We start from the raw sequence: 18,421 nt of genomic DNA, 5'->3' as shown, positions 1-18,421 counted from the left end.
TACTACTTAATAAACTAATCCTTAACTACCGAATTTAAATATTATGTGTAAACTGGGTACTCTTTTAACTCTCCTAGTTGTCTATTCTTCTGCTAACATCACACTCTTTTGTTAAAATGCCTAATATAAGTTTAAAAAATGGTAAGGCAAGTTCTCTTTCACTAAATTTTGTATTCTCTTCTTAGACATCAATTCCTTCATAAAAACTTGGAATTCATTTAACCCAGTTCCACAGCATTTTTCACAGATTTCTGTGCTTGCAAATCCCTAAACAGATTATCAATAAAATCTAGTATCACGAGGTCATATATTGTAGAGTGCAAAACCTAAAAATATAGGCTTTGCAGTATGGGTCCAAATCCACGATACTCTACTTTTTAGTTAAGTTGCTTTGGGCAAGTGTCTTAACCTATTCTATGAAATAACAATAACTTACCACCGAGGCTTTAGAGGGTGAAAAAAGATAATAATGTACATAAGGCATTTAACAAATAGAAGTTTTTCAATAAATACTAGTTCTATGTTGTGATCCCACTCAAATCCTCTGTACAGTGGAAAAGATCCATCCTATAACTTGAGAAGGGGGAAAACTCCCTGCCAGTAAAGACTTGGTTTTCCAATAAGGAGTTCAGAGCGCAAAGTGAGTGTAACTTAGTTGAAAACACATTTAATACCCCTAACCTATGGAACATCATAGTTTAGCCTAGGTTACTGTAAATGTGCTCAGAACACTTACATTAGCCTACAGGTGGGCAAAATCATCTAACACAAAACCTACTGTATAATAAAATCCTGAATATCTCATGAAATATATTGAACACTGTACTGAAAGTGAAAGACAGAATGGCTGTATTGGTTATTTACCCTCCTGATTGTGTGGCTGACTGGATGCTCTCATAACGCTGTATGAGAGAGTATGGTAAGGCATAAGGTTGACCTGGGGAAATATTAAAACTCAAGATTCAAAGTATGACTTCTACTGAATTGCTTTTAAACCATCATAACTTTGAAAAATCTTAAGTTGGGCACTGTCTACAGATTGTAGCAGTAACGAAGTTGAAAACTGAATCTGACAGGGATATAAATGGAGGAGAGAAGCAGCCAGGAAGATAAATGGAAGAACTGTTTTTAATCACAACTCTCTGTTGAGAACGGTTTATATTCCAATTAGAATCTGATATGAATATCGTTTTTCACTGTAGTTGTATACCCAAGTTTTCATTTTTCAACAAATTTAAGGACTATTTTAAGTGAAACTGGGAACTCCTATTATCTGTATATTCAATAAATATTTTTTGAGCACCTGCTATGTGCTAGACACTCTGCTAAATACTAGGTATGTACTTAGTATAAATGTGGCAAAAATAAAACAAATATGGCTCCTGAACTAATTTAATGAAGTAGAAGAGATAATAATCAAATAACTAAGTTAAAATTACAAATGAGAAAGGCTATGAAAGAAATTAAGATCAGGTGGTCAGGAAACTCCTTTCAGAGGGGGTGCTGGCTACTTCTCATTCTTCAGATCTAAGGTACACAAGAAAGAGTGGGGAGAAGAATAGGCAGAGGGATCAGCTTTCTTTTTTTCCCTTTTTAGGGCCGCACCTGCAGCACATGAAACTTCCCAGGCTAGCAGCTGAATCGGAGTTGCAGCTGCTGACCTATACCATAGCCACATAAATGCCAGATCCAAGCCCCTCAAGTGACCTATGCCACAGCTTGCAGCCATCCTGGACCCTTAACTCACTGAGCAAGGCCAGGGATCAAACCCACATCTTCATGGACACTATGTCAGGTTCCTAACCCACTGAGCCACAATGGGAACTCCAGATGAACTTTTCTGAATGACCCTAAACAGGAAAAAGACTGCTACACTCAAGGTAATTAAAGATGAGTGTGGACAGAAAACAGCGAGCAAAGAGAGCAGCTAAAAATGCAAATAGAGAGGTAACTAAGAACAGGATGATGGGGTCATGTTAAAGGGATTGGATTTTTATTAGAATCAACGTAAAAGTTTTAAGAAAATTGCTTAGGTATTTTTAAAGACCACTCCAACTATGCACAGAGAATGTACTAACTGAATGAGAACAGAAGTGAAGAGGGGGAACCAATCAGGAAGCTATTAAAATCGTGTTGTACACAGAATGGTGGAAGGAGACAATAAACAAGCTCTACTATAGCTATCAAATACCACTACCAGTTACTGTATACTTACTGTACTTGATTTACGCAACAACTGTTCAAGAGAAGAGTTCTATCATACAGTTGTGTCAAAGCTATCAAATCAGTATTAAATCTCAAAATACTGAGTCATTTTATCCTGCCAGTTAATATCTAGCAAAGTTTGTAACAAAAATGTAAACATGAAAGTGTAAAACCATGAGGAAAAATATTTTAGGTCTTTCCCCAAATTTTAATAATAATTTTTATACTGTATCCATCTTATCTTTCTGTGTAAATATGAGAACAAAACTGAACTCAGAAAACTATCCTTACTTTTATACCTGTAACTGCAAAACCTTTAATGATAAAAATCAGAAAATGAAGAAAAAAACCACCATTATTTCCCAACTGGGTGCAGCAAATTATAATGATGACCTGTATATAAAACAACCCCCTCCCATCCCCAAAACACACGGTTTGGTTGCATTGCACTGGTAGTTTATCTACACTAGGGTCCCCAATATCTCATAGTCCCTCTTCTCTGGGCATTCATTAAATATTTACTAAGTGCCAATTATGCATAGTTACTTTGGTATAAAGGTCCTTCCTCCATTCAGCAGAGAATAAAGTAATGGTTACAATAGTGCTGTTAATGTAGGCATCTGGCCAGAAGGATGAAACCCAAAGCTTCTTAGATCCATCAAATTTTTTCTCCGGCCCTGCCATAGCAACAGTGGGGGAACTGGGAGATGGCAGGAATGATCTGCACCTAGTAGAAATGGCTAATGTGACAAGGAGGAAAGACTCCACAAGTTCTTACATGATGTTTACCTGCAGACAAAATGGGAGTAATAGAAATGAGTCTTTCAATATACTAATGACGCCCCCCCAGAGTTTTATCCTCCATCATTTAGCAACTTTTGGGAACTTCTGCTCAATTTCCCTGTTCAACTTGTTAATCGGAGTGATTCAAATGAATCGCCAGTGATGTAAACCAGTATCTACTTTCCACACTCACTGAGAAATATGCTATGTCCATTCATCCTTCAGACATTGGTGACACAGCAAAAACAGTAATGGTAACTAGAAAAATCTCTTCCCCAATGTATTACTGGATAATCAACAGCTTTTTGGTAATGAAACAGCCAAGGAACAGGAAAAGGCCTGTATACTGTGATTAGCCAAACAAGAGCAATGAAAAAAGATGGAGAGATAAAAAAGTCTAATAAAATATAATTAACAGAAGACAGTATCTTCAATTTTTGCTCAATTACCTCCCCATCATTTACTAAGTTTCAATTAGTAACTACCCATTTATCCAGTATTGACCATAAGCCAACACTGCCCATTAAGCCAACTGGCAGTAATAAAATGTTCACAGGCATAATATCCAGACATATTCCAATCACCTGAGCCAACCATTACTATGTAATTGTGCTGACTGCATTAAGAGGCAAGGGCATCTCCAATATTTTCTGATTTTTAGAGAAAGTTCACATAAGGACCACAGAAAACTATGTGGTTTATGGGCTCATTTGCATGCTCACTCTGAATCCTCTATAGCAGTGGTTCTTGCACAATAAACCTTCTACTACCCTACTAAAACCCAGATCCTCTCCTGAGAAAAGCACACATGTGCATACAAAATGTAGCAAACAATTTCAGTTTTAAAAAAATTACTTCATGCTTATCCAGGGTCAAGACCCCTGTTATCATTAGTAGAGCCTCTTTCAGAACAAAGTTAATAGAGTTGTGATAGAAAGATTCATGAGGTCAGGGAAAATTCAAGGTAAAGACACTGACCACAAAGGTGAGAGATGAGATTCACAGCTATGCTCTGAAGTCTTACCATTGCAGCACATATTGCTTATTCATTCATTCGACAAATACTCATTGGGCATTATTTTGAACTAGTTAGGTGCTAGATGTGATAGTAGATAGAACTACTATCATATGTAGCTCACAAAGTTCCTGCTCTCAGGTAGTTTATAAGGACCAGTGGAAAGACAATCAATAATACGGTAAGTAATTATAAACTAAGATACCTTATTAGAATGAAAGAAATATATTTTATGAGAGCCCAGAATACAAGAACCTGGCTCAGAGTTCCCCTTGTGGCGCAGTGGTTAACGACTCCGACTAGGAACCACGAGGTTGCGGGTTTGATCCCTGCCCTTGCTTAGTGGGTTGACGGTCCGGCGTTACCGTGAGCTGTGGTGTAGGTTGCAGACGCGGCTTGGATCCCGCATTGCTGTGGCTCTGGCGTAGGCCGGCGGCTAAAGCTCCAATTGGACCCCTAGCCTGGGAACCTCCATATGCCACGGGAGCGGCCCAAGAAATAGCAAAAAGACAAAAAGACAAAAAAAAAAAAAAAAGAACCTGGCTTAGACTGAAGGTTCACAAAGACTAAACCTTTAGTCAAACAGGGCTAAAGTGAAAAGAAGTTATCTATGCAGAAATGGGGGTGGGGGTTAAAGTTAATTTAAATATTCTAATCCAAGGGAAACATAAACAAAGATCCTGTGGACATAGTGTGAAGATTGGGATACTACACTATGAAATTAGGAAAAGGTTGGTTCTCTTATTTTAACAGGCTTATTAAGCCTGTTACTTATCATCTCAGAAAAATAATAGTCCACTGTGTCCCACCCACCCTATAATAAATGTAAAGCACTTGGTGAAATGCTTACCAAGTGCTTTACTTAAGTGCTCACTGATGTTAGTGATGATGAAAATCAGAGTAGTTGAGAGAACCTGTGTTCTAGCAAAATTTACTGAGGTGTAGTCAACTTCACAATAAATGCTAGCAGTTCCTACAGCCACCAATTACAAATTCCTAACGCAAAATATAAACAACTTAAATATTTTAATAATTGTTTGCTCTTCATTTTTACTTAAATGTGCTACAAAAAGTTATATTTAGATATAGCACAAATACATGTTATATCTACTTAAGGACAACAATATACTTTATCCCTGAGATTATTACTTTTTAAACAAACCAACAATTTACTGGTGAATTTTGGGAGAAGACTTCAGTGAAACAAAGCTCTTAAATACATATAATTATTATGTTTTTTGAATAGAATGTTACTCAAAATTGACTCTGAGTTCAATTCAATTGAACATCCATAACCTAAATCAAAAGAAACTGAGCTATCGAAAAACTGTTCCTTTTAAAATTTAACAGTCTTTGAAAACAGTTTCAAATTTAGACTTAAATTTGAGACTTAGGCTGAGGTATCAAATTCAGAAAGAAAATCTTTGTTTTCACTTTGCCTCTAGGCAAAGCATTATAGGATTCCCAGTAATGGGGAATCTATACTTTATGTAGAAGTCTGTTAATATTCAAAGAAACATGTAGTAACAAAGGATGCTGTCAGCCCCCAAGCCATCAGTCACTGCAGCCACTCCCAACTGTGCTGCACTCTGAGGGGATTCAGGGTGGAGAAAGGCAGGATACTGGCGTTCAACAGTTAAGGTGTATATCAAAAAAATAATTCAATGAGCCCAGACTCTTTCATCTTCCCATACATAGAAAAGCACTAAATTCATTAACATGAAATGTCCCGGTTTTCTTTCATTAACAGTCGTATTTTAATGTTCCAACTACCTGGTTTTTGTTGCAAACTCCTGGCTCCTCCCTTACCTCCAAGGGCATTGGAGCACTTCCTAGAAGCTGCTTCCCAGGTCTGAGTTCTCAGCTTTTAGGTTGTTCATTTTTTCCAACCAACAACGCCCTTTCCAGAATATGCTCTCAGATATACTACCCTTAAGTATTTTAGCACATTTTTCCCGAGCTTGTGTATCTACATCTTCTTGTCTGAGATTATTCAATAGTTAAGAACTAAGAAGACAACAAGACACTTAATAATACTTGTACTACAAATATGTAACATTACCTGGAAAACTAGTCTTCATTATATCAATTCCAACTTGTAGCTCAGGTTCTGCAGCAAGTACAGCATAGTCTCCTTGATGAGAGATGTTAAAGTTGAAATTGGGGTAAGGATTCAAGGAGTCTTTTGCAAGAACTGGTTTTCCTTTTGCAGTTCTTTGCAAACGAATATTATTCCAAGGTATATTCAATTTCTCTGCAACTAATTTCCTTATCATCAGACGACCAGCCTGTTAATACAACATTTGGTACGCGTTGATGTCTATACTCAAAAGTAACACTGCCTTTAACACAGTCTCTTTTGTGGTTTCTAAAATGCTTACTTGAAATTTTTTCAACGTTTGAAAGTATTACATACACCTCATTAAGATTTAAGCAACATTTAAGACAGAAAAAGTTAAAGCCCCCCCCTTAGTAATTCCCTTCCTGCCTTCAACAGGTAACCAATGTTAACAAGTATTCATGCTTCCAGTCTTTTCGCTAAGTATCTAAATATATGTTCATTTGCATTTGCTTTTGTAATCTTTTCATCTATCTATATGAAATCCTACTATACGTACTATTTTGCTATGAATAAGCTTTTTAATTTTTAAGCGTTGGGGATTATTTCATGCCAGTACATAACCATCTGGCCTGTGCATTTTTTTGTGTGTCTTTTTTTTGTCTTTACAGGGCCACACCTGCGGCACATGGAGGTTCCCCAAGCTTGGGGTCCAACTGGAGCTACAGCTGTCGGCCTACATCACAGCCACAGCAACGCCAGATCCGAGCCGCATCTGCGACCTACACCACAGCTCATGGCAACGCCAGATACATAACCCACTGAGCGAGGCCAGGGATCGAACCCACAACCTCATGGTTCCTCGTGAGATTCGTTTCCGCTGCGCCAGGACGGGAACTCCATGGCCTACGCATTTTTAAAAGTAGCACAATATTTGACTGCATCCAGATACCACAACTTAGATTGACTGTTCCCCTATTATTAGCTATTTTACGCTGGCTCTAGTTTTGCTTTTATAAAAAAATTTCCCCAGTGAGCACCCCTACTGTGTCTATAAACAATGTACACAATATTTGGTAAAAACCTTTCAAGTTTTTTTCCTTCACTTCTAACACTTTTAAAAACTACAAGACTTTGAATTTCACAATTTCTCACTAAATTATAAAAAAGTTTTAAAAATATTCACCAATATGCCTTCAAAAAACTATCAATTCGCCACATTTCAAACGAAAAAGTGCTTCGATAGAGGGACATTTTCAAGATATGACAGTCTTTGAAGTGATGGTAATCAGAGACTATTTCAAACTGCATTTTATATAGAAGTCATTTTGAAACCCAAGTTTCTATTTGTCGCTTAAAAATACATAAGCAAGACAATTATATTTAAAATACTGTTTCCCAAGCTATTTAGTTGGAAGGTTATCATACCTACGACTGGACCCTTCCTGGGCTTCAGTTTCACTGTTAAACAGAGGCTGGACTCCTATAGTTCACGGTGTGCAAAACTAAACGATGTATATCAATATTTTTAGGGCCTACCACGTGCAGGGTGCCCTTGGAAAACAATGGGATATTTAACGGGAGACTAAGCATGGGCCCACGCAAGGAAAAAAAACTTAACACATAAAAATACAAAAATATTCATTATGGGGAAAAAACTTTGTAAGCCTTCTCAGCACCTATCTGAACGCCTAGTAGAATCTCTATTTTCAATCGCAGTGGGGGAGGGGTGAGTTCTTAGAGCGGACCAGGCCTTTGAAGCGACTACAAAGGCCGTAGAGACCAGGCCATGAGCACACCCGGGAGTCGGCGCATCTACCACCTCGCTCCAGGATGGTCACAAGCGCGCATCGTCCCTGGCGTGGTGGTGGTGGTGGAGTGTCCCAACCCACCTCCCCCAACAATTGCTTCCTCCGCCCTAAATACGAAAAACCTGTGGTACCAAGGCTGCCTTGGCGTCCCGTGCAAAGACGAACTGGCCAATGCGCTCCTTCTCCTCGGGCTGGATCGATCGCACCGCCAGCAGCCATTCGGCTCGGCTCGGCAGCCAAGTGCCACAGGAAAAGGCCCAGCGCACGCCCTCCATTGCTGGCACCAAGCAGACTCGTTTGGCGGGGAAAACCATACACCGCAAAGCTCGCCGCTACCTCGGTCTTGATGGCGCGGACGCTAGCGGCGCCCCACCCACTTCTTCCCCGCGCCTTGCGGAGGGAGCGGCGCGTCACGCTACGTCAGCGGCACGTTGCTCACCGAGAGCCCTCCTTTCCCCGCCCCCAACTCCACTGCCTCCTCCCCTGGGAACACAACGGAGACCCTCCTCTGCGTTCTGCGGCAACGCGTGACCGTCACGTGGGGCGGGGCTTCCGAGGCGAGCGAAGGGAGGGACAAAGGCCTAGAGCGTATAGGATAGTTACGCCACTCACACTTGGAGAAGAGCTAACGGGACAGAGGTGCAAGCCAATCGCAATCTGGCCTCTGGAGGCAGAGACTGGGGTGGAGACTTCGGAGACTGCAGTTGCAGGTGGGTGATCTCTGGGCTCCGAGGGAGGAGTGGGATGGTAGCACCTTATTCCTGGGGACCAGGATCAGCACCTATTAACCAAAGAGGAGAGGATTGGTTTCAGCCGTCTCTGCCTCTCCTTGGTGTTCCGGGGCGGGAGAGGTTTCTGTGGCTGGAAGGGGATTGCATGGTGCCCCCTGGAGTTGTGTTTCCGGGAGCCCTGAGTTGCCTTTCTCCCCCCAACCTCCATTCCCTTAGGCCGAAGCCCTGCAGCTCACTTAGACACTTCCATCTCCTAGCAGTCCACCCTGAAACCGCCTTCGAAGGCTGGGGCCAAGACACTGCGTTGCTCTCAGTGCGGGGCGCCGACCCTGCCTGAAAAACTGTGTTAAGGCCGTAAAGTGACCCAGCTTGCTGTTTTTGCGCTTGCCAAGCCTGGGCTAGAGCCCTAGGGAGAAAACAGGATTCTGTTGTTGAGGCACTAGTGGTTCCAGTTCTTCCATCAGAGGTACTTTCCCTGAAAGCAGCAAAACCAAATTAGATAATTTCAGGAACCCTTCAGAGTTACTCTGGCCTTTTCTCAGTTACCTGCTCGTGGTCAAAGATCCTTGTTGGGTTTTGGTCCAGGGAAAAGTTGATCTCTGCAGATGAATGTAAATGCCTAACTTTGTAGTAGATTAAATGCCACGCTGGGAAATGCAGCCGATTCCCTCCTTAGGCTGCCGGGAAATGTTAACTAAAGACCAGGAGTAGTAATTAACACAGTTAACTATTTGCAGATTGTTTGCATCCTCTTTAACGTGAGTTCTATTTTCATCTGTATTTAATTCTGTTAATTTTTCAATGATATCATGGGCCCCCTCCAATCATTTGCTAGTAAATGGGATTTTGAACACACACAAACACAAATCCTCAAAGGGCGTAAAATGAGTTGCTGATTTGATATATCACGTTAGCTAATACTAAAAGCCTATGTCAGGTGCTATATCTGCTTCCCATCTGCAGAGAAAATAAAACGTACAAAAAAGTACAATAAAATTATAGTAAGAAAAAAAGTGCATAAATACAATAAGAGAAATTGTAAAGATATGTAAAGTATAAAGTATCTACTGATACCCATATCAGCAAAGATTGTAATCATTTCTCCATTTTAAACTTTATGTATCTAAGCATCATATTAAAACTTTTCCATTTTTGTCTTTTTGAACTTTTACAATTTTGGTGTATTACTTTTATAAAGCATGTCTGTGTCCAATATCTCACATGTTCTATGCAGTAATTATTACTGATGGAGAAACTCAGATGAGAAAGAGAATTTGTGGAATTATTTAATCATCCTCTCTTTTACCATTCAGCTAAGCTCTGTGTATTCAATCTGTAGAGCCTAATACAGGCAGGTAACGTAGTGGTTATTTGTACTTGTTCTCTCTACTCAGAATATTCTCCTGTCATCACATTTCTTGTTCCTCTTTGTCATCCAGGTCTCAGCCCAAATGTCATACCAAAGAGAATGTCCCTAAAGAACATATGTAAAAAGCTCACTCTTTCCACTCCCTCTCCCCCCAACCCTGAGCCTTGTATCCTGGTGGATACTCTATAGGTTTGTTTAATTTCATCCCCTTCCCTATCTACTTTTTAAATATTTATTTGTCCTTCAAAGCTTGGCTCAAGCCTTAGCTTTTCTAAAGGACTACTGCAGAGTACTTAAAAATATGTATACTGTCTATATAATTCATTTGGCAATGATTCTAGTGCTGCCTCATGACGTCTCTTCTTTGGACCTGAATTATTTGTATGTACATGTTCTTGCAAATTAGAACGTAAACTGCTTGAAGGGAAATTTCACATGTATCTTAACTTTTACAAATAGTATACTTCAGTAGATGTTTTTGAAGAACTTTTACAATAGATTTTTCTCTTTTCATGAGCTAATACTGATATTCTGACTACTTTTACTTCCCTCATTTTTTTCTTAAGGAAAGATAAAGTGTGCAGTTAATAACATGCCTAGCTATATACAATTAATCCGATAAATGTATTACAGTATTTTTTATTGTATTGGTTAGGGAAAGAAAGGACTAAAGTGGTAGAGGCTTAGCAAATTTGTGAGTAATAGTCATCTTGCCAGATCCTGATCTGTGGCTTCTTAGGATTCTGAGAGCCTTGTATTCTATTTCCAGTTCTACCATCAATGATCTGTGACTTTGGGTAAATCATATAACCTCTTCTAGGTATCAATGTCACTGGAAAAGCATTAAATGAAATCATCTCTAAGATTCAGTGATTTTTTTTTTTAAAGGTAATGTTCATTAGGTTTTTATTCCATTGCAAAATTTCCTTTCTGTGACTTCAGTAAATACCTTCATAATTCTACCAGTTACTGAAGGAAGAAAACTTGATTTCCCCATTCTTTTAGTTCCTATATCTGATCTAGCCCAAGGTTCTATTTGTTCTATCACAAAGTTCTATTCTAAAATAGAGCTAAAATCCATCTATTCTCTCCATCTCTAGTCTCTAGGCTAAACCACCATCATTGCTCCCTTGAAACACTCAGTAGTTTTCTATCTTGCAGAAGAAAAGGAAGTATTCTCTTCCTATGTCTGTCCTCCATGCCATAAGCACTCCTGAACCAACCTGTCTTCAGAGCTAAGTCTAGAAGTCCATACCCTTAATCACAGTGCTTGGGTCCCTTAATTATACTAAGAGATAGAAAACCTGAAAAATGTGGCACAGAAAAGAAGGGGAAACTAGTTAAAAATGTGAATACTTCTGAGAGGTTGCAAGAAGAGGAAAGAAAAGTTAGAATTTGACTGCAAGATGGTAGTGTGGTGACCTTGACATGAACAATTTTATTTATTTTCTATTGAAGTATATAGTTGATTTACAGCATTTTAGGTATTCAGCAGTGATTCAGTTATACATACAATATAAATATCTTTTTTCCAGAATCTTTTCATCACAGGTTATTAAAAGACATTGAATGTAGTTTCCTGTGCTATGCAATAGGTGAGGTCCTTGTCAGCTGTCTATTTTATATATAGTGTGTATCTCTTAATCCCCAATTCTCAATTTATCTCTTCCCCCTTTCCCCTTTGATAGCTATATATTTGTTTTCTTTCGTTTTTATGGCTGAATAACGTTCCATTGTGTGCGTGTGTGTGTGTGTGTAAATATGTATATACACCACATCTTCTTTATTCATTCATCTATTGGTGGACATTTAGGTTTCTTCTATGTCTTGGCTATTGTAAAGCTGCTGTGAACATCGGGGTATATGTACTTTTTCAAATTAGACTTTTCATCTTTTCTGGATATATGCCCAGGAGTGAAATTGCTGGATCATGTGGTAATTTTCCTTTTATTTTCTTTTAAGGCACTCCATACTGTTCTACATAGTCACTGCACCAATTTAAAATCCAACCAACTTTGTACGAGAGTTCCTTCTTCTCTACACCCTTTCCAGCATTTATTATGTGTAGTCTTTTTTTTTTTTTTTTGGCTGTTCCTGCAGCATGCAGAAGTTACCCAGCCAGGGATCTAATCTGAACCATAGCAAGTGACCCAAGCCACAGCAGTGATAATGCTGGATCCTTAACCCACTGAGCCACCTGGAACTCCTATTTGTAGATATTGTGATGATGGCCATTCTGACTGCTGTGAGATGATATCTCATTGTGGTTTTGAATTGCATTTCTCTAATAATTAGCGGTGTGGAGCATATTTCATGTGCCTGTTGGCCATCTTCATGTCTTCGGAGAAATGTCTGTTTAGGTCTTCTGCCCATTTTTTATTGGGTTGTTTTGTTTTTTTGATATTGAGCTATATAAGCTGTTTATGTATTTTGGAAATTAAGCCCTTAATGGTCACATCGTTTACAGATATTTTCTGTCATTCTATAAGTTCTCTTTTCATTTTGTTTATGGTCTTCTTTGCTATGCAAAAGCTTTTAAATTCAATTAGGTGCCATTTGTTTATTTTTGCCTTTGTTTCCATTACTCTAGGGGACAGTTCCAAAAAAGTATTGCTGTGGTTTATGTCAAAGAATGTTTTCCTCTAGGAGTTTTATAGTATTGGTCTTACATTTAGGTCTATAATCCATTTTGAGTTTACTTTTGTATATGGTGTCAGAGAATGTTCTGATTTCATTCTTTATATGTAGCTGTCCAGTTTTCCCAGCACCACTTACTGAAAAAATTGTCTTTTCTCCACTGTGTATTCTTGCCTCCTTCATTGTGGATTAATTGACTTAAGTGCATGGGTTTATTTCTGGGCTTTCTATCCTGATCTATGTGTCTGTTTTTGTGGTAGTACTATACTGTTTTGATTATAGTATCTTTGTAGTATAGTCTGAAGTCACGGAATGTGATTCCTCCAACTTTGTTCTTCTTTATCAAGATCCTCCTGGCTGTTCAGGGCCTTTTGTGTTTCCATACAGATTTTAAAATGTTCTGTTTCAGTGACATGAACAGTTTTAATAGAATGAAAGAGAGGAACTTGATTATAGTGGGTTGAGATGATAATTGAGGGTGAAGTTATTACATACAGTTCTTTAAAGATAGTGCTTTCAATTTTGGGGAGGGAATAGAGAAATATGATGGTAGCTGGAAGAGAATAAAATGTCAAAGAATAGATTTTTGTTTAATTTTTTGTTTAAAGATGGAAGATACTAAAATTTGTACATTGATAGAAAATGTTCAGGAGAGTGGAGAGATTGTGGATGTAGGAGAAGAGGTAGTTTGTATGTGTGTTCACCTGTCTGCAGTGTACTCCAGAGTGGAGAACCTTGTCTATTATTTTTGACTATATGGTCAATATCTGGAGTAGTGCTTATTACAGTAATAGTTACCTAAACTTTCTAATGCTTGTTGAATAAATGAATGGCTTTGACTCTATCTTACCTTCTTTGAATTCATTCTTCACATACCCACCAGAAAGATTATTTTTAAAAAATAAATCAGATCATGTCACTGTCCACTTCAGTCTTCCATAATAGTTGCACTTATAAAATGCCAGCTCCCAGAGTTCCCGTCGTGGCGCAGTGGTTAACGAATCCGACTAGGAACCATGAGGTTGCGGGTTCGGTCCCTGCCCTTGCTCAGTGGGTTAACGATCCGGCGTTGCTGTGAGCTGTGGTGTAGGTTGCAGACGCGGCTCGGATCCCGCGTTGCTGTGGCTCTGGTGTAGGCCGGTGGCTACAGCTCCGATTCGACCCCTAGCCTGGGAACCTCCATATGCCGCGGGAGCGGCCCAAGAAATAGCAACAACAACAACAACAACAAAAAAAGACAAAAAAATAAAATGCCAGCTCCCTTTGGCCTGTGGGATCTTGCATGAGGTAACTCCAGCCTTCTTGCTCTCATTAACTATACTCCAGCAATGCTGGCATTCTTTCACATCCTCACTGAAGGACCCTTTCCCACTTTAGGGCTTTAAACATGATTTCTCTCACCAACCCCTTACCTTCTCATCATTCAGGTGTCAACTTAAATGATACCGTCTCAGAAAGACTCTCTGATATGATAATAGATGAGGGCATGCTCTTGGGAGCCACACTGACTGGGTTTACACACCATCTCCCTGCTTACTTGCTGTTCATTATTATCTTCAGGGTTTTCTTACAAGATGCTGATAACTCATTCTTCACATTTTGATGCACATACACATGTAATGACAAATGTGTCATGACTGCTGCCTGAAAAAAGTGATTATAAAATATCTATCATTTTCAGATATGTTAAGCCTCATTCTCTGTCTATAAAATAAGGTCAGTAGCAGTTATCTGTGTTATAAGTTGTTTTAAAGACTTTTTTTTTTTTGTCTTTTTAGGGCCACACCCATGGCATATGGAGCTTCCCCAGGCTAGGGGTTGAATTGCGTTAGTTTAATATTCCACTTCTATCCAGGCATTTATGCTTTTTTGTCATTACTTAATGTCAAAGGTTTGGTTCTTAGGCTTGATTCTTTTATTAATTCAATTTTTAAAAAGTCACATTTAAATGGAAGATATTAAAAGAAAGAACGAGAGAATAGTTTTGAAAATTGATTTAATATTTTGGGCAGGAAGGTGCCTCATTGAAGATGAGATGCATTCCTATAAAATACACACATGTTTTATTGCTACTAAAAAAGAAAAGCCATATTAGATATGACACAGCTTTTCATCACTTGGAATTTTTTTGTACTTTACGGAAAGTCCTTTTCTAAAAAAATCGTATCAACTGTGTACACACATTTAAAAAATAAGCAAAATTAATTAGCCGAGATGCTCACATTTAGAGTCTAACTCTTCTAATTCGCCTTCAACTCAGTCTCAGTGTCCATATTTTTCTACGTAATATTGGTGTCAGTTATTAAGTGCTGTAGTGATGTATCATTTCTTAAATGAGCATCCATTATTATCTTTAGAGTTTTCTTCCAAGACAATGATAGAAATCCTTCACATTTTGATGCACATCAACATGTAACGACAAATATATTATGACTTCTATTCAACTGAAAGTGATTATAAGATACCTGTCTGTCAATTTCAGATATGCTAAGTGTGAAAAAAGTCTTAAAATTAGTGAGATATGATATTGAATGTACAGAATAGCCTGGCAGAAAAAAATTGCCTTACACATCTTTTATCAAAATTTAAGAATTGTTTAACAATTAATAATGTTATTGGTTAAGTGTATGTTACTATTGGTTTTAACCATTAATATTTTTATACCATTTGACAACATTAATTTAATATTGTTATATCATTTAAGCATCACAGCAGTAATTGACACATCCACTTTGCTCATGGGAAAGCCAAAGCCTCAAAGAGCCTCAGTAGGGATCACTAGGAAGTGATGGATCATTTAGAACCCTGTTCCTTCAGCTCTGAATCCCAAGTTCTCTGGAATTTGTAAAATACACTAAATAAGTAGAGAATTACTCAAACGAAATTTAAGAAATGAAAATTTCTGCTTCTTGAATTTGTCATTCTGTGTAGAGTATACATGGCAGAGTATCTTTTAACAACTTTATAAAAGTGAATATTTATGTATGACTCTAATATATTTGAAAATACTTTAAAATTTCTAGTTAAGTTTGCTTTTTGTAACTATCTTTTATAGAAATAAGAATTTCTTTATGCTTATATCATTAGGTTAACTTCTTATTCATGAACAGTGAGCTTCAATAAACATTTGGATTAGGTTTTTTGTTTTGTTTTATTTGGTCACATGTATGTTATATGGAAGTTCCCATGCCAGGGATCGAATCTGAGCTGCAGCTGTGACCTATACCACAGCTGTGGCAATGCCAGATCCTTTAACCCACTGTGCTGGGCTGAGGATTGAACCCTTGCCTCCACAGCTGCTGCAGTTGGATTCTTAACTCACTGTGCCACAGCAGGAACTCCCTGGTTGGGTTTTTTTAATTGATAGTCTCAAGACCTATGTATGCCGCTATGCAAAAATACAGTTTTTATCCTTTGAAAATCTCAGGTTTGGGTACATTTTAGCTGTTTCATTTTGCATTCAACTTACTTTTAAAAACCGAAGAACCACTTATACCAAAAATAAAAGAATGTTTTCTTTGAATTTTCTTAGTTTTTGAACAAGAACAAAACTGTAATATCAAAGTAATTTCTGATTTGAATTTATGTATAATTGTCTTTTTAATATTTATTTTGAAATAATTTTCTAATAGGAAGTTACAAAATAGTATAAGAAATCACATGTATCTATCCTTCACCCAATCACCCCATTGATCATCCTATATAATTACTGTCCAAATTCAAAAATCCGAATTTGGAGTTCCCCAGTGGTCTAGTGGTTAGGATTTGGCACTTTCACTGATGTGACCAGAGTTTGATTCCTGGTCTGGGAACAGAGATCCCATATTAAGCTGGATCTAAAACCAAAACAAAACAGAATTTGACATTGATAAGAGTGTGTGTATAATTCCATGTCCTTTTATCACCTGTGTAGATAGATTCCTGTCACTATTGCCACAGTGAAGTTACAGATTAATATAGATCACTACGCTGGAACGGTTTCCCTTGTGTGTATTCGCCCCTCCCCCCACACTTATACACCATAGTTCTTAATCCCTGGAAACCACTAGTCTCTTTTCCATGTCTATAATTTTGTCATTTCAAGAATATCATAGGAAGGGAATCATATATGATCTTTTGAGATTGATTTCTTTCACTCATCATAGTACCTTTGTAACCTATCCAAGTCCTTGGGTGTATCAGTAGTTTGTTACTTTATAATGGTGAGTTATAGTCGGTGGTATGAATGTACTGCAGTTTGTGTACTTATTTGTGTATTGAGCAACATTTTAGTTGTTTCCAGTTTTTGACTATGTAAATAAAGCTTCTGTGAAAAATCCTGGACATGTTTTTATGCCCACATAACTTTTTATTTCTGTAGGATAAATGCCCAGGTTTATGATTATTGGGCATATTGTATACGTTTAGCTTTGCCCCCCCCCCCAGATTTATTGAGATATAATCGATATATAACATGGTAGTTTTGGTATACATCATCATGATTTGATTATATGTGTATATTGCTAAATGATTACAACAAGTAGTTAATATCTATCACCTACATTTATAGTTTTTTTCTTCTGATGAGAACTTGAAGGATCTGCTCTCTTAGTAACTTTCAGATATTTAGCACAGTATTTTATTTTATTTTATTTTTTTGGTCTTTTTGCCTTTTCTATGGCTGCTTCCTACAGCATATGGAGGTTCCCAGGCTAGGGATCTAATCTGAGCTGTAGCCACCGGCCTACACCAGAGCCACAGCAACGCGGGATCCGAGCTGCGAGCTGCGTCTGCCACCTACACCACAGCTCACGGCAACGCCAGATCTTTAACCCACTGAGTAAGGCCAGGGATCAAACCCTCAACCTCATGGTTCCTAGTCTGATTCGTTAACCACTGTGCCACGACGGGAACTCCTAGCACAGTATTGTTAATTGTAGTCATCATGCTGTACATTACATTTCCAGAACTGATTTATTTTATAACTGGAAGTTTGTACATTGTGACTGCATTCACCCAGGCTCCCCCACACATACGCTCATCTCTAGCAGATACTAATTTTTTCTCTGTTTCTATGAGTTTGGTTTTTTAGATCCCACATATAAGTTACATCATACAGTATGAGAAGATTTTCAGGGAAAGCTTAGCATAATGCCCTCAAGGTCAATCCATGTTGTCACAACTGGCAAGATTCCTTTTTTATGACTGAATAATGTTTGTGTGTATCACATTTTATTTATTCATTCACCCATGGACATTTAAGTTATTTCCATGTGATAGTGATTTGATTTCTTTTGGATATATACCCAGAAGTTGAATTGCTGGATCATATGGTACATATCATAAGGACACATCATATGTCTTTAATTTTTTGAGGAACCTCCATGCTATTTTCTATATTGTTTGTATCAATTTACATTTACACCAAAAGTGTACAGAGATCTCTTTCCTTTTCTCCACCTCCCCACCAGTACTTGGTTTTTTGTTTTTTGTTGGTTTGTTTGTTTTCTGACAAGTGTGAGTTGATATATTGGGATTTTGATTACCATTTCCCTGGCAATTAGTGATGTTGAGTACTTTTTCATGTACCTGTTGGCTATTTGAATATCTTTTTTTTTTTAATGTCTATTAAGTCCTTGGCCCATTTTAAATTACATTATTTGGAGTTGTCTTGTGTTTGTTTTTGTTTTTTGGTATCAGATTGTGAGATGATTTTTTTTTTTTTTGGTTTTTAGGGCCACACCTGTGGCATATGGAGGCTCCCAGGCTAGAGGTCCAGTTCGAGCTACAGTTGGCAGCCTACACCACAGCCACAGCAACATCAAATCTGAG

The 18,421-nt window shown here is 38.1% G+C and overlaps 2 protein-coding genes across 3 annotated transcripts in view; one reads left to right on the top strand and one right to left on the bottom strand.

Moving 5' to 3' along the window:
* The window catches only part of AASDHPPT (aminoadipate-semialdehyde dehydrogenase-phosphopantetheinyl transferase), a 48,498-nt gene extending 40,165 nt beyond the window's left edge, over positions 1 to 8,333 (bottom strand). Inside the window, exons 1-2 of one of the 2 annotated variants that reach the window (XM_047752007.1) lie at positions 8,005 to 8,333; positions 6,066 to 6,291 (exon numbers count right to left, since the gene is read on the bottom strand). In XM_047752007.1, the coding sequence (XP_047607963.1) occupies positions 6,066 to 6,291; positions 8,005 to 8,187 (409 nt within the window). In that variant the 5' untranslated portion in view covers positions 8,188 to 8,333. The remainder of the gene's footprint in view (positions 1 to 6,065; positions 6,292 to 8,004) is intronic. The other variant, XM_047752008.1, reaches the window with a different exon arrangement.
* KBTBD3 (kelch repeat and BTB domain containing 3) overlaps positions 8,326 to 18,421 on the top strand; it is a 31,676-nt gene continuing 21,580 nt past the window's right edge. The window contains exon 1 of the mRNA XM_047752006.1: positions 8,326 to 8,583. The gene's annotated coding sequence lies outside the window, so the exon portion shown is untranslated. The remainder of the gene's footprint in view (positions 8,584 to 18,421) is intronic.

Source organism: Phacochoerus africanus, chromosome 11 (genome assembly GCF_016906955.1).
Source record: "Phacochoerus africanus isolate WHEZ1 chromosome 11, ROS_Pafr_v1, whole genome shotgun sequence".
In the NCBI taxonomy this organism is placed as follows: Eukaryota; Metazoa; Chordata; class Mammalia; order Artiodactyla; family Suidae; genus Phacochoerus; species Phacochoerus africanus.
This window is presented reverse-complemented; position numbering and strand designations above follow the sequence as displayed.